A 21,700-nucleotide genomic window follows, 5' to 3' on the forward strand; every position below is an offset into this window, starting at 1 on the left:
GAGAATCTCTAACTTCCTGTCCACGCCACACTCACACTACTGTAAGATTTAGGTCATTCCTAGGCTGGCAAAAACACATGCTAACCTCGTTGCTTCAGGATCACACCTGTATATAGGTAATTTTTATATCATTCCCCTTCTTGGTTTTCTCAAAACCTTTTGGAATCAGGGGTTTGGGCTTCATTTATTTCCAAAACACAGGATGTGTTGTCCCATGGAATATCTCTATAAGCAAGGAAAAAAAATGCTACTGATGCTATCTTTTCATTTTATTAGAACTTCCTGAGTGTCCCTTTCTTCCGTATTGCGTCAATGAGCTGCTGAATTCTTTGGTTCCTGGTCCTTTCATATGGGATCGGTCGTCGAGGGATGAGGTTGGGGGGCTGGACTTCTTCATCCAGGCCGTGGATTTTGTAGGGTATATCTACGGCATTTGTTTCTGGGTGATCCTCAGTGGCATTCGTGCTGGAGACATTGAGAGGAACACTCAAGGGGGTCCCTGGTGACGGCTGCACCTCTGTGGCTAGGGTGGGCCCCGGGAGGGTAGGCATGAACACATCGATGTCGTTGTGCTTCCCAGGCGGCGGCTCTGCCCCAGCATCCGTGTCGGTGAGGTTGTCCCGTAGGTTGCAGGACTTGCAGCAGAGTTTGTTGTAGCCTGGGATGGAACAATAGCGAGACAAGACTTCCATCCTACAGAACATTGACTTGTCGCCTTGGCAGTGGCCCTCTGAAAGAGAAAAGTGGAACAAATAACCAAAGGACAAGGTGAGGGGGACTCTGTTCCCCCCCACAGTGTGCAGCTTGCTGGAAGAGGGAACCCAGAGATAGCACAGAGGTGAGGGAGCTCACGCGGAAAGTCTGTGTGGCTTCAGGGTCAGGGTGAGCAGGTGGCATCTGGAGACCCTGCCCTGGCGTGATGTCATACAAGCTGTGAGCGATGCTCCCCTCTTTCAAGCAGGCCCCCAGCTGAATCTGGATTTTTCAGTGTCTCTCCAAAGTTTGAGATGGAAATGGGGCCTGTTGGTTCTTAGGGAGTGATTCCAAGCTTAACTTTAAAGAACTGGCCTTTGTTGGGATCTTCGCATCTGACATCCCTGTGGTGACCCCGGTGGAGTTTTGTGGCAGGGTTTGATTTTTAGAATAATGTGCAAGTAGTAACTATATCAAATTCAAACTTAAAAGAGCCAGTTCCTGAAACCTAATACGCCAATCCCAGAGTCTCAGCTGTGGCTTCACCAAGCTCCACTGTGGTTCCATCCTGACTCTAACTCTCCAGATGTTTCTAAAGAATTTTTTTTTTTAAAAAGCACTCAAATTTATATGAGCATTTTTAACTCTCACCTGCCTCAACTTACCCAAAGGCATCTTATCCTGCCACTGATGCGTCCGTCCTATGGCCCTTCCAACTGAGTTTCTAACAATTTCCCAAACAAACTTGATGCCTTCTTATAAGGCCCAGCATGTCCTCCTGTTTCCTCTGTACCCAGGAAGCTGACCATTCGTGGTCCAGCTGCAGGCAGAGCTCTGACTCTCTGCACTCAGAGACCACTGCTGTCTCTCTCTCTCTCTCTTTCTGCAAGGCTGTCCTCTCCCTGGCCTGCCTCCAGCCCCATCTGTAGCCATGTTAATTCAGCCTCATAATTTTTCTTCTCACTCTTCACTCTGTCTTCTTCCCAAAATTTCACCCTCCCTCCCCCCCAACCTCATTCTACCACACACACAAAATGAGAAAAGTTACAGACTTCACTCCATATAAAGGAGCAAGTCACGTTACAGAAGACTCGTGACCCACTGTAAGTCCAGGACCACTGAGCTCAGGGCTCAGCGCTGCTGCCTGCTGTGGTTCCTGCACAAACACACCCCACTTTCTAGTGGTGACTTCAGATCTTCCCACCCAGACCTTTCTTCTCTGTCCCCCTAGTTGACCTCTTCTCTTAATCAAGGAAGGAAGAAGGGAAGGGGAGAGAAGGGAAAGAAGGAAAATAGGGAGAGAGGAGGATGAAGTCAGGCAGGGAGGGAAAGATGGAAAGGAGGAAGGAAGATGGGGGGAGGAGGGCCTAGAGAAGGAGGAACAGGAAGAAAGGATGGAAGGAAAAAAGAGCAGGCATCCAATGGAAGGAACACCTGATAGATATTCCATGCTGTCTGCACCTGGAGCCTCTCCTGTCCTGTTGAAACTCCCTGCAGTCACAGTTGAGCAGAGCCTCCTCCCAGTGAGGACCAGGGGTTCTGATGACCTCCTGCTTCTGCATGGTCACGGCAATTTCCCCTTAGAGGCTGTTGAGCTGCTAACACCAAACTCCTGGAGCTTCCAACTCTTGCATATCCCCTGTGGGTCCCAAAGGTGCCTGAGACTTGACATGTCCAGCTCAAGTTCATGCATCCACTGGCACTGCCTGCCTCAGTGAATGGTCCTCCAGGCACATAAACCCGATGCCTGGGTGTCCCCTGCTGCCTTATCTCCCCCAGTTCAGTCATCTCCAAGTCCGTCAGAGTTTCCTCCTAGACGCTCTTCAACATGTCCACATTCCTCTCTTCTACCTCCACCCGATGCCCTGCCTTGCCTCTTGACTTCACCAAGGTCAGAGCCTCCTTTCTTCCTGTATCCATTCTTTCTACCTTTGCATCTAACTATCCCGTTCCAGTCAAAAATGCTGTTTTCTCACTCAAGATGTGGCCATGTCTTCCCCCTGCTTGGACTCCCTTCTCTGTCCCTCATTACTTTCAAGGAAGAGACATGTTCCCCTCATCTCACCAGCCTCATTCAGGCCTCAGACTTCTACTCTGCACTGTGCTCCTCTGGCCACAGGGCCTATGCACATACTATGTCTCCCTTCCTCCTCTAGCTCTGCTTCTCATGCTTTAGGCCCACCTGAAACACATCTTCTTCAGGTACTGCCTGACCTCCCTTAGGAGGTAAAATCCTCCAGTCCGTGGTCTCATGGTGCCATGCTTTCCTTGCACTGCATCCCAGTTGGGAGGTTCATGTTTCCTTGTCAGATCAGGTGCCTGATTTTTTTCATCATCCTGAAAGCCCCAAAGGATAGAGCCCCATGCTATATTTAGACACCCCTCCAGCCCCAAAGCCAAGCACAGTGAATCCAAGAATGCATGTATGAATAAATATGAATTAATTGAGGAAGTTCAAAACAGGGAACTAAGGGATTCTAACTCAGCAAGGTCACAGGCAAGAAGAGCATATGGAGGCAGTCAGCACCACTGATCCATCCAGCTGTGGCCCCAAGCTTCTAAGTGGCCCAAATAAGGAGGAAACTTGATTGGCCGCAGGCTCCACAACATGCGGAAGATAAAAACACATCAGCCTTACAGGAAAAGCCCAGGTCTTCCTAACGCTGAGACCAAGAATCATGCTCACAATATGGAGGGGGAAAAGTCAACAGATTCAGAAACAAGATGGAAGGGCCTGACACATGGCTTTCAGGGTTTTAAAACCAGTAGAAAGCTTTCCTCAAAAAATTCAGACAGATTCCCAGTATATGAAAGAGATAGAATCAGAACTGTCCTATTGCAGTTGGAGTGGAGGGGGACATAGAGACCCACCTGCTTCCTTCCTGACCACACTCCTCCTCTTCCCCTCTCAGCAGCCACTGAGATTGAATGGTATGAAAACTGCTGATCAGAGCTCTCCTGGGGAAATGTGTTAGTCAGCTTTGCATCACTATGATCCAAATATCTGACGATAACAACTCAGAGGAGAAGATTATTTGGGCTCATGGTTTCAGAGGGCTCAGTCCATGGTTGGCTGGCTTCAAGGCAGAAACATCATGGCAAGAAGGTATGACAGAGGAAATCTGCTCAGCTCATTGCAGCTGTGAAGCAGAGAGGGTGGGGGGGGAGAGAAAGAAGGAGGGGGAGGGGGAAAGGGGCCAGAGAAAAGATAAACCCTTCCAAGGCACATTCCCAGTGACCTACTTCCTCTAACTAGGTCTCACCTCCCAGTATCCACTCAACTATCAATGAATTAATCCATCAATTCGGATTACTCCACTGATCAAATGGATGAATCCACTGATGCGGTCAGAGCCCTCATGATCCAATCATTGCCTAAAACTCCACTCTGAACCTTGCTGCGCTGGGGACAGGAGCATTTGGAGACATTCCAGATCTACACCCTAACAGGACACAAGGAGATTTTTCAAAAAGAGCTGGCTGTCCTGGAGACGGGGGAGCCTGAGGCAGGAAGATCACAAGTTCAAGGCCAGCCTCAGCAATTTAGTGAGGCTCTCAACAATTTAGTGAGGCCCTATCTCAAAATAAAAAATAGAAAAGGGCTGGGGGTGTAGCTCAATGATAAAACACCCCTGGGTTCAATCCCCAGTACCAAAACAACAGTCCTCCCAACAAAACAAAACAAAAATATCAGAATGTAAACTTTCTCCCTCCATAAGCTTTGACAAGGGAAGGAGCTGGGACCTGGTGGGACTGGAAGGGGGTCCTCAGCTCCTGTTGCCTTGCCTTTTCCTTCACACAGAGAACAATAATGGGAGGAGTCGTGTCAAGGACCTTACTTGTCTCCCTCACCAGCCTGGGATCCCTGAAAAGTTGCTATCACGTTGGTCTGGTACAGAGATTGCTGCCATGGGCAAAATCTGTGCCTCCTCCTGGTTTTTTTAAATAAAGTTTTATTGGAGCACAGGTGCTATGGTTTGGATCTGGAATGTTCCTCAAAGGCCCATGTGCTAAAGGATTGGTCCTCAGCCTGGCACCATTGGGAAGTGATGGAACATTTAAGAAGCAGGGCCTACAAGTAGTGAGGTCACTGGGGGTGTACACTTGAAGGGATACTGGGACCCCAGGCCCTTCCTAGCTCTTTCCTTCCTATTCGCCAAGAGGTGAATAGTCCTCCATGTACTCCTGCCATGATGTTTTGTGCTACCACAAGCCCAAAGCAAGAGGGCCAAGTGACTGTGAACTGAACCCCTGAAACCATGAGCTACACTAAACCTTGTTTACCTCAGGCATTTTGTCACAGTGATAGACAGCTGACAAACATAACAGCCGTGTCCATTCATGTATCTTTAGCTGCTTTCCAGCTACAATGGCACAGTTGAATAGTGAGAGAGATCTTATAGGCTCTGGTGTTGTACTTACTATCTGGCCCTTTGCAGAAAAAGTTGGCTGACCCTGATCAAGGGCATACTTGGACCAGGACTTGACACAAAAAAATGCTCAGAATGTGTCCACTGAAGAAACAGATAGTTCTGAGTACTGGGCTCCCCTTCCACAGGACACCTCCCTTCCACCTGCTTTCCTTGTTGGACTTCTGTGTCTCATTTCCTTTGAACAGTGAGATGCATTTCTTTCAGTTATTAAAAATTAAAATAAGTCAACAAATGAACAAGTAATTGGAAAAGCTACTGAGCAGGAGCTTAGCTATGCTAGTATCAGCCTAGAAGGTTTTCAAAATACAGTCAACCCTCTGCATTTGCAGGTCCTGCATCCTTGGATTCAACCATCTGTGGATCAATAATATTTGGAAAATAATATGTGATGAACATGCATGGACTTTTTTTTCCTTTTCATTATGACCTAAACAATACAGTATAACAAGTATTTATTTACATGACATTAATATTGTGTTAGATATTGTAGGTAATCTAGAGATGATTTAAAATATGTAGAGGATATGTATAAGTTATATGAGAATATTATGCCATTTTATATAAAGGATTGAAGGATTCATGGAGGTCCTGAAACCAATCCCCTGAGGATATTGAGGGATAATTAGTGATAATTAACCATTCCTGAAAGCACACCATGTTATGTGTGTGCTTTTTTCGGGGGAGGTCCTGGGGATTGAACTCAGGGACACTTGCCCACTGAGCCACATCCCCAGCCCTATTTTGTAATTTGTAATTTTGTAGAGATAGGGTCTCACTGAGTTGCTTAGCACCTCGTTTTTTCTGAGGCTGGCTTTGAACTTGCAATCCTACTGTCTCAGCCTCCCAAGCTGCTGGGATTACAGGCGTGAGCTACCGAGCCCAGCTGATTATGGATTCTTAAGTAGCATCACCAAAAAGCACTTTGAGATAAATGAGATACAAATTATACTTCCAAAGGACTAAATGAAGTGTCCTGAGGTGTTAACAGGTAAAGGATCTCCACCAAGATAATAATTTTGGTATTTTAATACTTGATCTTCTGCCATTTGCAACAGCAATTCACTAGCTTGACCTTTTGGCTTCTAGCAAAGGATAATAAACCATTGAGAGGAAACGCTTTTCACAAATTACATCATCTGTGTGCCACTCCTACAATTTTGGCTGTATCTGAACACCACCTGGATTACTATTTGCTCAGTAGTTTCCTTTAACTCTTTTTAAAGCTAAGATTTATTTGAGGAGAAATCTTGATACTATTATCCTTCACGAAAGACAAGTGTGGTAAATAAAAGTAACTCTAAATATGAACACAAAGAAAATGTGTAAATTCTTTTAAGTCAATTTTAACTGAATTCATCAGTCTCTCTGGAGCTAATCCCCTGCAAAGCTCTGAGCATGTGAGAGTAAGCTAGTGTGAGGAAGATGCTGAAACCGATAAGAAGTGAGACTCTCTCCTCGTGGTTGTCATAAAGAGCAAGTAGAATTAGGAAGGGACCACTCATAGGGGACATGGGCTATGTCTATGCATCATCTAAATCATTTCCCAGGAAATGGGAAATGCTAGGAGAATATTTCTTTCTGTTTTTTATCAGTAAAGAAGTGTTGGGTTCATGTACCCATTTCAGCATTGCTAAGAGTCATGCACCCAGTTACCAAAGTAGGTGGCACCCTCCCCTCTGCCACAACCTCCATGTGCCTCAGATATCCCTTCGGCAAATGGCACCCCAGGTATTCTCCCGACCGGGCGCTGGAGAGGCTGACTGAGTGGAATGCACAAATGTCCCTGGTGCACTTTTGATTAACGACCAGGGATCTGGGCAGCTGAACTCAGCCTCAGTACTGTGAACTCCATGGAGTCCCGAGGGCCCTGAAGCCCATCTCCACGATGCAGAGTGTTCTCTCTCATGATCTCCTGAGCTTTCTTATACCTCTCTGGTGCAGAAAAGGGAGGAGAGGATTCCCACCTGTAGAAAATAGCACAGGCCCCCAAGTCAGGGGGTCTCTGTTGAATCTTGACCCACCACGTGATCACTGTCAACAAGAAGAGCGAACACACAGGCGCTGATGCCACTGAGGGCAGGTATCGGGAGACTTGGGATGGTAGGGCGGAATACACATAGGCACACACGTGGGGCTGTCAGCAGGCTGGTGCCCAGAGAGCCACCACTGCCTTGCCCTGCTCTTCTCTCCTGACCCACTTTCCTGGGGCTACCCTAGTCCTCCACCTGGGCCAGATGGGCAGCCATCCCTCCATGAACAGGTAGCTCAAGGCTAAGGACTGTGCCAGGAGCCAGGGCAGTGACCTGATGGTGGCTCACGGGCAGGTCCCCTGGACCCTGCATTCTCACTCCATGGATTCTGATCCTGAGAAGCAGAGAAAGTCACTTGGGGTCCTTTTCCTAACTGGGACACCAACAACAACAGCAAGCAGAGAAGCTTGAGGTTCTCATTCAGCACTAACAATTCCAAACTCAAAATCGTGGTGGAGTGAAGCCAGAAAATGCCTGGGTGTCTGTCTCAGCAGAGGTGGAGCCCTGCACCTCTACACTAGGCAGTGGAAAGAGGCAGTGAAGTCATTTGCATCAGCGACTGGATACCAATGCTACAGGACGACAATGCCCCACAGCGGCCCGCGTGAAGGTGAAGAGAAAGAGTCGTTAGCTTGCCAAACCCAAGCACCCAAGTTTCACTGAACTTTTATTGAGTTTATTTGTGGGATGCATGACAAGAGGTCTTTCCATCATTAGTAAGAATAAAAGATCATTTTCACAGTCACTTTGGCACACACTAACGTTGTCTCATTAAAAAGAAAAGACGGAAAAAGCAACAACAATGGAACCTATATAATATGTCATTAAATACATACAAAACGCTAATAAAATATCCCTGATAAACCAAAGTGCATATAGACAGAGAGCACAATGCCCAGGACCGTATTGCACCTTCCGCAGTAACACAGATCACTCACACTGCCTCGTCAAAGTTGGAAGTTAACAGTCGTGAGGATTAGTATGCAGTTACACACCGATTATTTACATAACAGTAATTAGTGCCAGAGGAGGAGGCTCGGCTGCAAGGTCCAGCAGGGATGCATTATTAACAGGTGAAGGTGGCTGGGGGACAAGGGTGGGGCTGGTGGGACTCGGGTGGGAGTGCTACATTGGTCACGGCTAAGGGCCCAGGTGTGTAAGGCCGTGCTGTTGGAGCCCCATTGGGGGGATCTCCATGACAACAGTCAGCGCCGACTGGCCAGGTGGGTATCAGAGTAGGACCCCTTTTCTCAGAGATGGATAGAGCGAGTGGCCCGAGTCTCAATGCACATCGCTCAGCGGACGAAGCAAGGCTGTCTGGATTTGGAAAACTAACCCTCCGTAAAAGGTGGGTAAATTGGACCAGTTCCCCCCTAGACCCTCAGAGCCTGCCTCCTGTGTGGACCTTGTCCCCCGTCTGAGGCTGGAGTTAGCAGCCAATTCTGTTACCTTTCAACTTTAAGGCATTTTCTACATAGTTTTTCTAAGCAAAAAAAAAAAAAAGAAAAGAAAGAAAACCAATAAAAATTGAGGTAATTCTGTAGTTGTTCACACTGATAGGTGAGGCACATCCATATCACAATCTCTCTCTCTCTCTCTCTCACTCTCTCAACCCTGTGGATGGGGTCATATACACACAATGAGAAAAGGCCATCGGAGCAAATGGACAGAGAATGGAAGTGTTGGTGTGTCCTCCAAGTCTCACTGAAGGACACATCTCCCTGCCTCCTCCGTATGACCGGACCCCTGAGAGGACAGGGGACAGGGTGAAGGGACGTGTTAAGTTGGATGCAAAGGCCGGATGGAAGCAGGCCATAGTTTCACGAGTCAGAAGGACACACTCAGCAAAAGGTGAGCAGCAGCAGCAACAGCAGTGGCAGCTGGGAAGCCCCTGATACCACCAGAAACTTGGGGTCTGGTCACCCGGCACGGCAACGCAAAAAGACATGCCCCAGAGTCCCCTCTGACCTCGCCTCTGTGGTGGGCGGCATTTGAAAGGGGATGGGGCGGGCTTCCCTTTGAACTTCTGACCTGCAGCTTCAGCCTGGAGGGATGTGGCCCCATGAGGCCGTCACCATGGCGAAGTGGTCACATTCGAACTTTGGCCTCTGGTCCCCTCCAGCACCACGACAGATCTTTGCCCCTTTACAAGCCATCGCCAACCAGGTCCCGGCCCCCCTACAAGAGGCCAGTGCCCCCCGGCCATACCTCCTCGAGGCTGGCCCTCGCTTGCAGCCAGGTGGTGCAAGCTCTGGAGAAGCCGAGCACAACGGCCCGGAAGAAAACAGATTCAACCCAGAGAGCACTCAGCAAGAGTCAGGGAAGCTTTCCATAGAAAGAGAGGAGGGGAGCCCAAGGCAAGCTCCACAAGGCGCAGGGCATGCACTGGAGGGCAGAGGCAGAGTTATAAACAGGTCGGTTACTTGACGAGATCTTCTGGGTGGGTGAGTCGGGGTCTGGGCGGGACAGCCACTGAACCACATAGCTCTTCTTGGAGGGATCAGAGATGTTCCCTGGAAGGAAGAGAGAGTGGGGCTGCGGCAGCTGGGGCACCAGATGGGGCCCCCCACCCGCCACCCACCCCAAGCAAAGTGGCTCAGCTCCCAGGCATCCAGGAGACGGGCAATGGGAGGGCCCCACTCCTCTGTGTCCCATGCAAGGCTCTCCCCCAAGATGATGGGTCCCACTTCCTGCCTCTCTGTCTGCCATCATCTGTGTAGTACCCAATCTCTCACCGTCCCCCCAGGCAGGCCTTGTCACCCCTGCTCTTCCATCCCATGCACCCTACCCATCCCATGCACCCTACCCAGTCCCCAGGCTTCTCCACCCACGATTTAAGCTCTGAGCTCGAAAAACACCAAGACAGAGCAGCTCCGTGGCAATAGGAATCCTGGTGATGCTGTCAGACACGTGAACCTGATGCCTGATGAATTCCCTCCTCTACAGAAGGGAATCACGGTGAGAGGGGCCTAGTCTTGAGCTATTGCTGGGACCCAGAGAGGTGACACACTGAAGCCAGGCATCGACACGCAGACTCTGTTCTCGTTCTTCTTCGTAAAGGGCAACCCCTTCCCACACGGGCACCTCATATGTGACAACCCTGCTCAAACGGGCAGCTCCGACTTATATGGGCTACCTCTTCTAACAAGGTGTCGGAAACTCCCTACGCAGGCAGGCACCCTGTGCTCTCATGGGCACACCCTATACACACAGGCACAGAGCACCCACTACCCACTCAGGCCCCTTGCTGCCTGAGTCCTACTGCGGTAGTCACTAGGGTTCACAGCCTGACCAACAGAGAGTGTCTTGAAGGCAGGGTGGGCTGAGTCAGCTCCACCTCCCTGCCCACCTCAGGGCCTGGCCCAGGAGAATGGTGAGACGAATCCACTTTCCTACCCGAGGAAGGTCCCAGCCCCGGTGGGGAGTGCTCAGCTTCTCCTTCAAGTTCACGGATGCTGAGTCCATCCGGTTTCAGAGACGTGCTGAATCTTCTTGGACTAAGCCCTCACCCCCCTCGCCCTGCGCTGCTGCATGCTGGGGGCCAGCATTGGCAGAGGACTTACGAGGACAGGGGCCAAGCCTGCATATCCTTGCTGTCTCAGGCCGCTCCTCCAGGCAGATACCAAAGCTGTCATCCACAGTTCGGCAGAGCACTGGCCGCTCCTGGGTGCCATTGCCACAGGTCACTGAGCACTGCCAACGGGAGAGTTGCTGGTCAGGGTTCATCTTCCTTGCTGGGCCCTGGGGCTGAGGAGCTGGAGGAGCTCATGCTCCCAAGGCATGTGACCCATGACACATGGGAGGGGGTCTGAGGCAGGGGGCAGAACATCAGCCTCAGGCTGCCTTGTCCCACCCGCAGTGGCTGCTCTATCTCCTGGGGTTATAAAAAAGAGGATGCACCTGTTTGTCTTTCTGAGCTATTTTGAGCTACAACATGAGTAAGCAGTGGCCAGCACAGGGCTCAGCACTTCGGCGTTCCCATCTCCATGTAAGCACTCACTTATGTTCCCAACATGGTATCATCTGCCTGATGAGGTCCTCATCAGAGCCAAGCCAATGCTGGCTCTTGAATCTCCAGAACCATGAGCTAAATAAACCCTTTTTCTTTATGAAGTATCCAGCCTCAAGTATTTCATTATAGTAATGGAAAACAGACTAATATACTTCTCTAGCTGGTGGAGGCTCTAGGCCTAGGAGAACCTGCTTTGGGCTGGGGCCACTGGGAAACCTGTCTCAACCCAGGAGGTTTTGGCTGAACCCTCCCTCAACCATTTCCCCTGAAGACAAGGCCCTACCACCAGTCCCTCACTGGCTCCTTCAGCCCTTGGCATCTCCTCTGCTTTGTCACCCTGGGGTGGTGCAGTCACTGCCAGGTGCAAACCCCTAGCATGCCTGCCTACTCAGCCTAGCCCAGCTCGAGTCCTCACCATGAGTGTGGGAAAGGGCTGACCGAGCAGACCTGCATTGCTCAACCAGCACATTCCTAAGACAGGCCTGTTTTTTAGGACTGGCCCTGGTTCAGCTCATGGGAACTAAGCTCCTGGCGGGTTCTGATGTCAGGGCTTTTGCATGCTTGAGGCCTGAAGGCACAATGTACCTTGTCCAGGTAGTTCATACCAACAGGATGATTTAGGGCGAACGCCTGCTTTCTCTCTGGGTCTGAGATCCATCACTCACGCACTATATACCCGTGTGGCTGACCCCCCCTAGTGAGAAACCTGGACACCCAGGTATGGTGGGCAGCCCTGATTGGCAACCTTCACATGTAACACACATCACTGCTGGAGAGTTAAGGGCATCTCCTGGGACTCCGTTGGGTGGGGATGCCTGGAAGCTGGTACCTAGTTCCCTCTGGACTTCACTCCTGTGCCCTTTCCCTTTGTTGATTCTGCTCTGTGTCCTTTCAAGGTGACCGTAACTGTGTGTGTAACTTCTGAGGCCTGGGAATCCTTCTACTGGACCTCTCAGCTTAGGGGTGGTCTTGGGGTCCCCTGACACACTAGGCTGTGATCTGGTTGTTAGTGCTCATGTCACTTTGGCCTCGCCTTGGCTGGTGCTCAGCCCCTACTTCCAGATCTGTCCCTCTGTCCCTTCTGTCCATTCTCATTATTCTTCCCATCACAGGTCTAGACCCTTCCTTGATGATCTCCCCTTGGACAATCGTGGCTGGCCTTCTTGGCTGGCACCTCCACTATGAGACCTCAGGGCTCTCTTAGGTCACTGGAACCCAGAGCGTCCCATTATAACTTTGAGCCCAGACTGCCCTCAGTTTCTTGGGACAGATCCCCTCAGCACTCAGGAGCCTCTGCCTGGGCAGTAAAGACACAGCCCACTGTGTTTACCAGGAGGGCATTGGCCATGGGGCACCCACGAGTTCTCTGAAACCCATGAGACGTGGCCCAGGGCAGGAGTTATGCCCAGGCCTACGTGCCAAAGCAGAATGCCCCGGCTGGTTCAGGTTCAAACAAGCTCAGTTTGGGGACAAGGGTGTGGAGCCAGGGGGACTTCTTACCTGGGACCAAGGCCCAGCCCGCCACCGACCAGGGCAGAGCTCACGACTGCAGGCCCGACGGCTCTCTGGCCGGTTGTCATTGCAGTGCTTGGTGTGCACGGAGCGGGTGGTATTGTCATGAAGTGGCTGGACGCAGCGCACAGAGCGCACCTGCATGCCCGTGCGCCCACAGCTGTGACTGCAAGGCTCCCACTCTCCTGTGACCCACCTGCCAGGGCAGAGCGGCATACGGTCAGCAGTCCCCTTGTAGCCAGGGAGAACCAGCCTGGCTGAGCTGTGGGGCCACTCCTCAGCACCCAGGAGGAAGTGAGGACAGAGAAAAGGCAGCCTGCTCCCCGCCTCAGGTGGAAACTCCTATTCCCACAAAGGTGCCCTACCTACAGGCTGGCACAGACAGGGAACTACAGATCCGATAATCCCAGCCCAAGGGACACCTTCCTGGGGTTGGTGGCCACGTAGGGACCTAGCTGAGGAGTTTAGCTGCCAGCTTTCTGTCCTTTCCCAGGTTCTTGGATCTGCCCTCTGACTTCCCTTTCTGCTGTCCTCATGAACCCAGCGGTGTGGACCCTCAGGACCCTGTCCCTGACATCCCCTACCTCTCTGTTTACCAGGCATCTTCCCTGCTCAGGGTCCTGCAAAATGGTAAAGAAATGCAGCCCTGCCAGACCCCAGGGCCTGAAGATTGAAGTCACTACTTAGGAAACATCTGCTCTGATACCGGGAGCTAGTCCTAGGCCCTCTAAACCTCACTTTCCCCACCTGAGTGCCACCACTGGTTGTCATTTTTAAGATACAAATTAGTGCTTTGGTTCAGCCAATCTGGATCTGGGTGCACCTTTTAACCTGTAGCACTTCAGGCTCCATGAGACATGGTGGGTGAGGAGAAACCCATCCGAGACCTTGGGCGATGCCAGGTGTAGAGCTCAGAGGTCTGGATCCCACTCTTCCCTCCCATGGGAGCAACTGTATCCTCTGGTCTCTTCCCCTTGAATGGGACACTGGACTGAGGGACTCCTCCTGGCACTCACACAGGCTGGGAGCACTCCTGTGGGTTGCAAGTCCGGCGGATGGCTTTGGGCTTCGCCAGGGCGTTGCAGAAGGCACGGTGCACCATTTTGTGGTCCAGCTTCCTGCGGCAGCCATACTTGGTGAACTGGGACCCTGAAAACAGAGAGCTTGAGGGGGCTCAACGGAGCCTTAGGGCCCCCCAAGGGGGCTTGGAGGAGTGGCTTCCAGTAGCAGTGCCAGCCCTGTTCTCTTCCCTACTCTTAAAATGATATGGATAACAGGGCAGGGCACCTAAGCTGGGAGGAAGCTCTGAAGGAGCCCACTCAGCACCCCAGGCCAAGGCAGGGTGACAGGGCAGGGAGAGAGGCCATCTTCTCCCCTTGACTGCTTCTTCCCTAGTTCCCTCCTGGCTTTCGGAGGCAGAGAGAAGGCTGTTTCCTCTTCCATCACTCAGTCACTTCTTCCTTGACCTAATGTGCGTAGGGGCCTTGGTCAACACTGGGGCACATGGTCTACAGGACTCTTTCCACCAGTTCCATACAACAGTTCTCAGTGGGGGTGATGGTTATACTTTGGATATGAAGTATCCCCAAGAGCTCCTGTTAATGCAGGAATGCTCAGAGGTAAAATGACTAGATTGGGAGAACTATAACCTAATTATTCCATCCTTGTGTGAATGCACCGTCTGGGTGGTGACTCTAGGCAGGTGAGGTGTGGCTGGAGGAGGTGGGTGACATCGCTGGGGGCATGCCCTGGAAGGACACATCCTCGGCAGCTTTCCTCTGCTGAGGCTTCTCCCTGTGATGCGCTGCTTCACCCTGGGCCCAGAGCAATGGAGTCAGCCATCTATGGACTGAGACCTCTGAAACTATGAGCCTCAATAAACTTTCCCTCCTCTAAGTTGTTCTTGTTCGGTTACAAAAAGCTAATTAAGACAGTAATCTTCTTCCCCAGGGCGATACTTGGGATGTTAGTTGTCCCAGCTCCGGGGTAGTGTTGCTATTGGCATCAGTGACTAGAGGCTGGGGATGCTGTTCAACAGCTCACAGTCCACAGGATGATCCCCACAGTGGAGAATGAAGCCTAAAAGGTCAACAGTGCTCAGTGTGTATGTGAGAGAACACAACCATAACCAGCCGCCTACCTAACTGGGGAGTCTGCCGGTGACTCGGAAAGCACTGATTTATGGGAAGGTGGCAGAGGGGAAGGTGAGAAACCTGTGCAGAGGCCCGGAGGGGAGGACTGTGCGTCCAGGAAAAGCACCTGCTATGGTTTGGGAGTTCCCCATAGTTCTAGGTATTAAAGATTTGATCCCCAGCCTGTAGTGCTATTGGGAAGTCGTGGGAAGTTAAGTTGCGGGGGGTCGGGGGCAGGCCCTTGAAAGGGAGAATGGGAATCCAGTCTCTTCCTATCTCTCTTTTGCTTGCAGGTCACCAAATGTTAAGCAGCGTCCTCCACCATGTGTTACTGCTATAATGTACTGCCTCACCAGAGGCCCAAGTGATTATGTACTGAAATCTCCAAAACTGAGCTAAAACAAACCTTTTATCTTTATAAGTTGACTATCTTAGGTATTTTGATATAGTAACAGAAAACTGACGAGTACTACATCCAAGGCTAGCCTAAGGAGCAAGGAGAGAGACACCAAAGGGAAAGGTCAGCAAGCTGTCATGACCTCAGAAGCCATAAGGAGAATTTTGATATTCAATCCTCAAGAACAGAGATTGCTGTTATGACACCAGGAAGAAACATGGTCTGATTTACCCCTTTAAAAGGTCAACCTGGGACCTAAAATGGATCCTCGAGGGCCAGTATAAGGATGGTGCCAGGACTAGGGGATGGTTGGGAAGAAGGAACAGTAGAAGGGTCCAAGAGATATAGAGTGGAGAATCAGCAGGACATGCTGGTGAAATCCAGGTGGGGTGTGGAGATGGGGTATGGCCGAAGGCTGCGGCACCATCCGTTCAAGATGAGGTCCCCTTGATCCTTGGCGAACTTGTCCTTTGGATGTGGGACCCCATGGCATCTCAGTCCTGTCTCACAGTTCACCCAGTCCTCAACTCTGGACAGAGCAGGGCTTTTGTCCATCTGTGTGTCCAATGTCCCACCCAACTATGGACTACTTGACATCAAGGGGCAGGTAGGACTCTTCTGCAGCTAACCCTGCTCCGGGAATCAGAGAGGCTTTTCTGAATGAATAGAGAGAGGGAGGGAGGGACCTCCTAGGGGTGTCTCTGCACTGTCCAGCTCATCTGTGCCCTGCCCTATTGATGCTACAGTGTGATCCATTCGGGCCACCCACAGGTCAACTTCTTACCAGGCCAGTCCCATCCCTTCTGCACTGAACCAGAACCCCCAGGCCCTTCTGGCTAATTTGGCCTGATGCCTCAAGCACCTCCTTCCTGGACACCCAAGGACCCCTTCCAGGCTGGGATAGGCAAAGGTCACTGCCATGGCCTCCCAGACTCTGGGAATAGTCTTCTCCTAGCTAGCACATGCCAAACTCACTGCCCCAGGCCCAGCAGTCAGCAGGGCACTGTTGGTTCAGGAAGCCCCTCACCCAGAAGCCTCTCTCCACCCCAGCCCAACACCCTTTAGGACTCTGTTTCTGCTCATGCTGAGCCCCAACCAGGGATGATTCCTCACCTCTTTATGGCCACTCTCTTATCATTCATCCCAGAAGCCCTAATAAGAAATCCCTCACCTCCGCCACAGGGCTTGGAGCAGGGAGACCACTTCTTCAGGGCCCACTCATGGCTCACGGAGTCATCTTCAAGGACATTGTTGTCATCAACGTTGAGTGAGTCTTCATGGATCATGTATTTGTATGTCAGTGAGATCCGGGCATCTCCCTCTGGGATAACCTGTGCCCACCCCAAAATGGCCATGAATGTGTCTGTCCCATTGTCCACCCTTCCTCAGCAGCCAGTTGAGGAACATGAGTCCGAGGCAGATGTACAGTGGATTCCAGTTATTCACAGGAGTTATGTTCTAGCAAGTCTCCGTGAACACTGAATTCACAAATATGGAGCCATCACCCCGCGGGAAATATAGACAGTCCCCAACTTATGGTTTTTCAACTTGAAGATGATGAAGCAAAAGTGATACACATTCAGGAGAAACCATACTTTGAATTTTCAATTTGGATCTTTTTGGGAGCTAAGGATATGGTCCCATCCTCTTTCATGATGGTGGGTGGGAATGAGCCACAGCTCCTGCAGCCACATGATGAACAATTGACACCATATAGTGTATTGTGTTGCTGAGCCAGGACAGATCATAGGTTAGGCTGATGGATTCTTATGATATTTTCAACTTAGGGTGGGTTTATGGGGATGTGACTCCACCATAAGTCAAAGCCCACCTAGATGCACAGGGTTAGGATCCTGTGAGCCCTGGTCATAACGTTTTTATCAACCAATCAACACATAAACTTGTTTTATGTGTGTTTATGTTAAAAACAACAATATATATTGTTGATTCGTTAACATCGACCTCAAAGCCAGGAGCACTATAACTGAGGCCCGGATGGAGCTCCTCTAACACATGTCTTTTCTCCATTATACCCTTCTGAGCTTACAGACAGTAGACAGTACTTCAGCAGTAGGCTCAGAGCCATTTTAAACAGCAAACTCATCCTTCCAAAAGCACAAAAATGCAAAAGATGTGACAATAATAGATTGCAAAAAAAGAAAAGAGACTTATTTACAATCTGAGAGCTAAAACAAGAACACAGCATGGAGTAGTTTCACCCCATCTGGGAATAAGCATGCAGGCAACTCAAATTTTTCACCACTCTGTGAAGGTCCATTTGGGAATCTCAAGTAAATTTTAATGAGCAGGTGAATTTGCAAATACAGAAACTGTGACTACTGAGGACCCACTGTATATACAGCAACCTAGATCGGTCACCACAGGCATTTCTAATTAGTGACAAGTTGCCGCAGACAAGGTGAGTAGAGTGGTACAGTGGAATAAAGCACACCTGGCCGATGGTGACACCTGCTCCACAGGTGCATAGCCTTGTGTGGAGCTCTGGGGGCTGGGTGATTAGACCCAGCCCCAGCATGCTTCTTAGGGGAGGTGGGAGCAACAGCCCTGGAAGTTTATCTGTACTGTTTGAATTTTTTGAAAAAATAAAATGTATCACTTATGCAATGAATTAAAACTAAAAATGATTCAAGAATCCATCCCCCTCAGGACTCCCCATTACTAGGAGTAGTCCGTGGTCCTGGACCCAAGGTATCTGGGATCCTGTCCTGCTTGAAGACAAAGTCCAAGGTGACTTGGGTCTAGTTCCGACTGTCACTTCTCAGGGTGTTGCAGGGTTTTAATGTGACAGCGGGCATGAATGAGCACAATGGATGATAGCTGTGAATGTCATTCTGCCAGAGAAACCAAAATCCCTACAGGGGAGAGTTGTTTAGAAGGCACTGACCTGGGGTTCAGAGCCCTGAGGCTTGGCCCCATGTCTATTTCTGGATCTGATTCAGAGACACGGAGCTGCCCTGGAGGGCCACACAGGCTGAAGGATGCAGGGAGGCTCGGGGCTCCCAAGGCCCCTTCACCACCTTCCCCTAGGGGTCACTGCAGACTGCCTGGGCAGCAGGAGGCAGCGACCCTGTTGTGCCTCAACTCACCAGCACAGCGATGGTCCCGTGGAGGGGGCCCATGGTCTGCAGCGTCTCCCTGTCATCCTCGTCCCTGTACTCCCACTCCACGCCCATGGCAATGAAGGATCTGGAATTGGGGTCCAGGTGGTTCTCTTCATTTAAGATGAACTTGCCGGTTTCCACATTCTTGACGGCTGAGAATGGCAAAAGGGAGCCCCCCAACCGACCATGGTCATGTCAGGTGGGGCCCAGGCCCACCATGCTGCTTTGTGGGGAAGGTGGGTTCTGGGGAGCAGGGTCCCTGATCTCTCTGGGCCACAGACAGCCCAACTTGCTTTGGGAGCCATACCCTGCCCTTGGGTGACAGTGATGAATGGGTTTCCCTCCACATGGATTCTTTTGACCAGCCCAGCACCCTTTCTGGATCTTCCCCCATGAAAGGCTCATGGGTTCCCATTGGAAGGGGTTCTGCAGCTGTCAAAGTCACCTCCTGCCACCTATCAGAGCACTCCATAGCACTAACAGGCTGCTAGAGTTTGGATGTTGAATGTCTCCCAGGCTTGGTCCCTAACATGGCATTATTGGGAGATGGGGGCTATGAAAGGTCCTCAGATCATGGGACATGCCTTTGAAAGGCATTATGGGATTCTGGCTGCCCCACCCGCTCTGCTCCAATTCAAGATGTTTTTTGCTCCTACATGTACTCCCACTATGATATGCTGCTATCTACCACTCACTAGAACAGAATCAATGCATGTGCCATGCCTTTGAACCTCCCAAACCTATAGCTAAATAAACCTTTTATCTTTATAAGTTAGTTGCCTCAGGTATTTTGTTATAGTGATATGAGACTGACTAACACAGAGGCCTCAAAGGCAGGCTGGCAGAGAGATCTCTCTACCGGTTGTGGGCATCTGCTGAACATGAGGATATAGGTATGGATGGAAGCTGTGGTTGGCTTCCTGCCATGACAGTGAGCATATGTCTAGCTGGAAAAGCAGCATTCCCCCCACCATCAGTTAATTGAGGTCCTATCAAGGTCTCACCAGCTCCCAGCATTCCCCAAGAGGCCTGGTCCAACTGGGATGGGCCACTCAGACCACGGGCCATCCATAGACACTCTAGGATAAACTTGGCTGGTAAGAAAGCCTCACACTTCCTTCAGTGTAAAAGGTAGCCATTGGGGAGGGTGCTGAGGGGTTTTGGGGTGACTTCAGACAGGGTACCAGTGAGAAAAAAACTTCCTATACAAGTCCCCTTTAATTCTGTCCACATTGCTAAGAAAGCCTCAATGTGGGGCGGGTGGGTCTTTATCTTCTATCATCTGCTCCCCTTTTCAAAGAGATGGTAGGTCTCAGCCTCAGAGACCAGTAAGCAACAGTGTTGAGACAAAAGTGTCTTTTGTTTAGGAATTGACCTTAATGTTTACCGTCTTTTTAAGGCAAGCTGTGCTGGTTTTGCATTTAGGATAGTGACTTAAAGTTTCCTCTTAGGATAAATAAGAAAGAAAAATGAGTGTTAAGAGAGAGTGTCAGGTTTGTCATGCATCAGTGGGGTGCCTGACTGTGGCAGTGTGGACGCCTCCAGGGGACAGGGATGAAGGTGGGACCCAGACTGGAGGAAGGACTTGTCCAGGGCCCCTCAGTGGTCCCGGAAACCCTGCTGCCTTTGGTCCCATGATACCCCGGGAGGTAGGGCCAGGACACTTCCTGGGGAGGTGATGGGTATAGATGGGTGAACCCCTCAGAGGGTCCTGGGCATCTTGGGAGATGATGGGAGAGCCCCATCTTACAGGCTGGGGCTGCCCTGAGGGAAGAGACCCAGGGTTGGAAGATCATCCAAATTTTCAAGATATGCTAGAAATCCCTATTTTTAGGTTAAAAACTCTTAAATTTAAAAGTAAAGGCCTAAAGATGTAGCTCAGTGATACAGGTACGGTTAACATGTGCAAGGCCTCAACTCCCAGTAACAAAATAAAATGAATCGAATGGATGTAAATGCACTGCATGATCCCACTTATAGCTGACTTTGGTGTCCTCTGGTGTCTTGGATACATGTCCCTCCACAGTTGCTGCCAGGGGAAGCCCTCTGGTCCCAAACTCTGGCCTCTCCACAGGGAAAGGAGCCCAGGAAAGGCTGCCAGGTGGGCTGCACCACGGACTGGTGGATTGGGGCTGCGGTCACTTCTGTCAGCCAGGGTTGCCCGCCTCACAGAAGCCAGGTGTCTCAGCCATGGCAACTACCCATTCCAGAAAAGCCAAGTCGCCCGAGCTCTGAGACTCACCCAGATGGTGCTCAGCGCCATCTGCCTCTTGGATGAGTAGGTGCCTGGCCCCAGGAGGGATCTCAAACATCTTGATGTAACCTGTGGGCGTGGGAAGACGACACCACATGAGAAAGGAAGGGGCATCACCCTTGAAGGCAGCTCCATCATGCACTCTCCGGTGGCTCTGTATTTCCTGGGCTTGGGCCCCCACCCAGAGAGGGGCCAACTGGAAAACTACTGGGTCTGGTCCAGGCCAGAGACCAGGGCCTCAGACTTTCTGCTGATCTTCAAATCCCAAATACCCTCCCAGCCTGCCTCCCCTACAGAAAACTCAGGTGGGAATCTAGCCCTGGGGTAATGTCAGATAGGGCCCCAAGGTGACAGAGCCCCACAGGTACTCAGAGGTGCTATAGACAATCAGCCCCGAGGCGGAGGGTGGAGCTCACTCACCTTGCTTTTTGGGTGAGCGAGTAAAAGTACCCTTGACCACTTTGCAGTGAGTGTTGTCACCTCCACACACGCCACACTTGTCCTCTTGTTTGCTGGAGCCGATCACCCCATCACAGCCCACCTTCTGCAGGAGAAGGGGAAGGCAGAGAACACTTCAGAGACCCCTCTCCATACCTGGGCCCTAGCCTGACCCTGACCCTGTACCTGCCAGGGCCTCTGATGCCTGACCCCTCCCATTGCCCATGTTCTGTGCATCCCTTCTTAGAAGTTCCCCAAATCGCGCTTTAGAGCAAGACAGACCCTGTGTGGCTGTGGGTGAACTCCTTGCCCATGCTGTGCCTCAGTTCCTGCATACGGAAGGTGGGACCTGCAGAAATCTGTCCCACAGCCCAACACTGTCCTGGCCCAGCACAACTGGCCTCCAGTGAGTGCTTCCATCCTTGTGGCCACAGATGGAAGGCCTCACCTTGGCCCCTCTATGCTGCCCTTTCTCCAGAGTATCCTTGTAGCTCATCTCCCAGAGGGAGCCCCTCGGGGGATACCACCCAAAGCTTGGCCTGGATGTCCTGCTTTTCCTCAGTTCAGGAGGAATGAAACGCCCTCTTCAGTCTGTCTTCAAGTGTCTGGGCAGCAGGTGGCAAGAGTTGGTGGGGACACTTTTGCCTTCATTCTCTCTATGAATCCTTTCCACACTA

General features: G+C 50.9%; 1 protein-coding gene across 1 annotated transcript in view; it reads right to left on the bottom strand.

Annotated features, from left to right (window-relative positions):
* Positions 1-256: 256 nt before the first annotated feature.
* The window catches only part of Adamts2 (ADAM metallopeptidase with thrombospondin type 1 motif 2), a 246,066-nt gene continuing 224,622 nt past the window's right edge, over positions 257-21,700 (bottom strand). The window contains exons 14-22 of the mRNA XM_026414284.2: positions 21,006-21,129; positions 20,574-20,654; positions 18,317-18,483; positions 16,381-16,540; positions 13,697-13,829; positions 12,669-12,876; positions 10,720-10,849; positions 9,580-9,669; positions 257-730 (exon numbers count right to left, since the gene is read on the bottom strand). Coding sequence (XP_026270069.2) covers positions 273-730; positions 9,580-9,669; positions 10,720-10,849; positions 12,669-12,876; positions 13,697-13,829; positions 16,381-16,540; positions 18,317-18,483; positions 20,574-20,654; positions 21,006-21,129 — 1,551 coding nt within the window. The 3' untranslated portion in view covers positions 257-272. The remainder of the gene's footprint in view (positions 731-9,579; positions 9,670-10,719; positions 10,850-12,668; positions 12,877-13,696; positions 13,830-16,380; positions 16,541-18,316; positions 18,484-20,573; positions 20,655-21,005; positions 21,130-21,700) is intronic.

This window comes from Urocitellus parryii, chromosome 1 (assembly GCF_045843805.1).
Source record: "Urocitellus parryii isolate mUroPar1 chromosome 1, mUroPar1.hap1, whole genome shotgun sequence".
In the NCBI taxonomy this organism is placed as follows: Eukaryota; Metazoa; Chordata; class Mammalia; order Rodentia; family Sciuridae; genus Urocitellus; species Urocitellus parryii.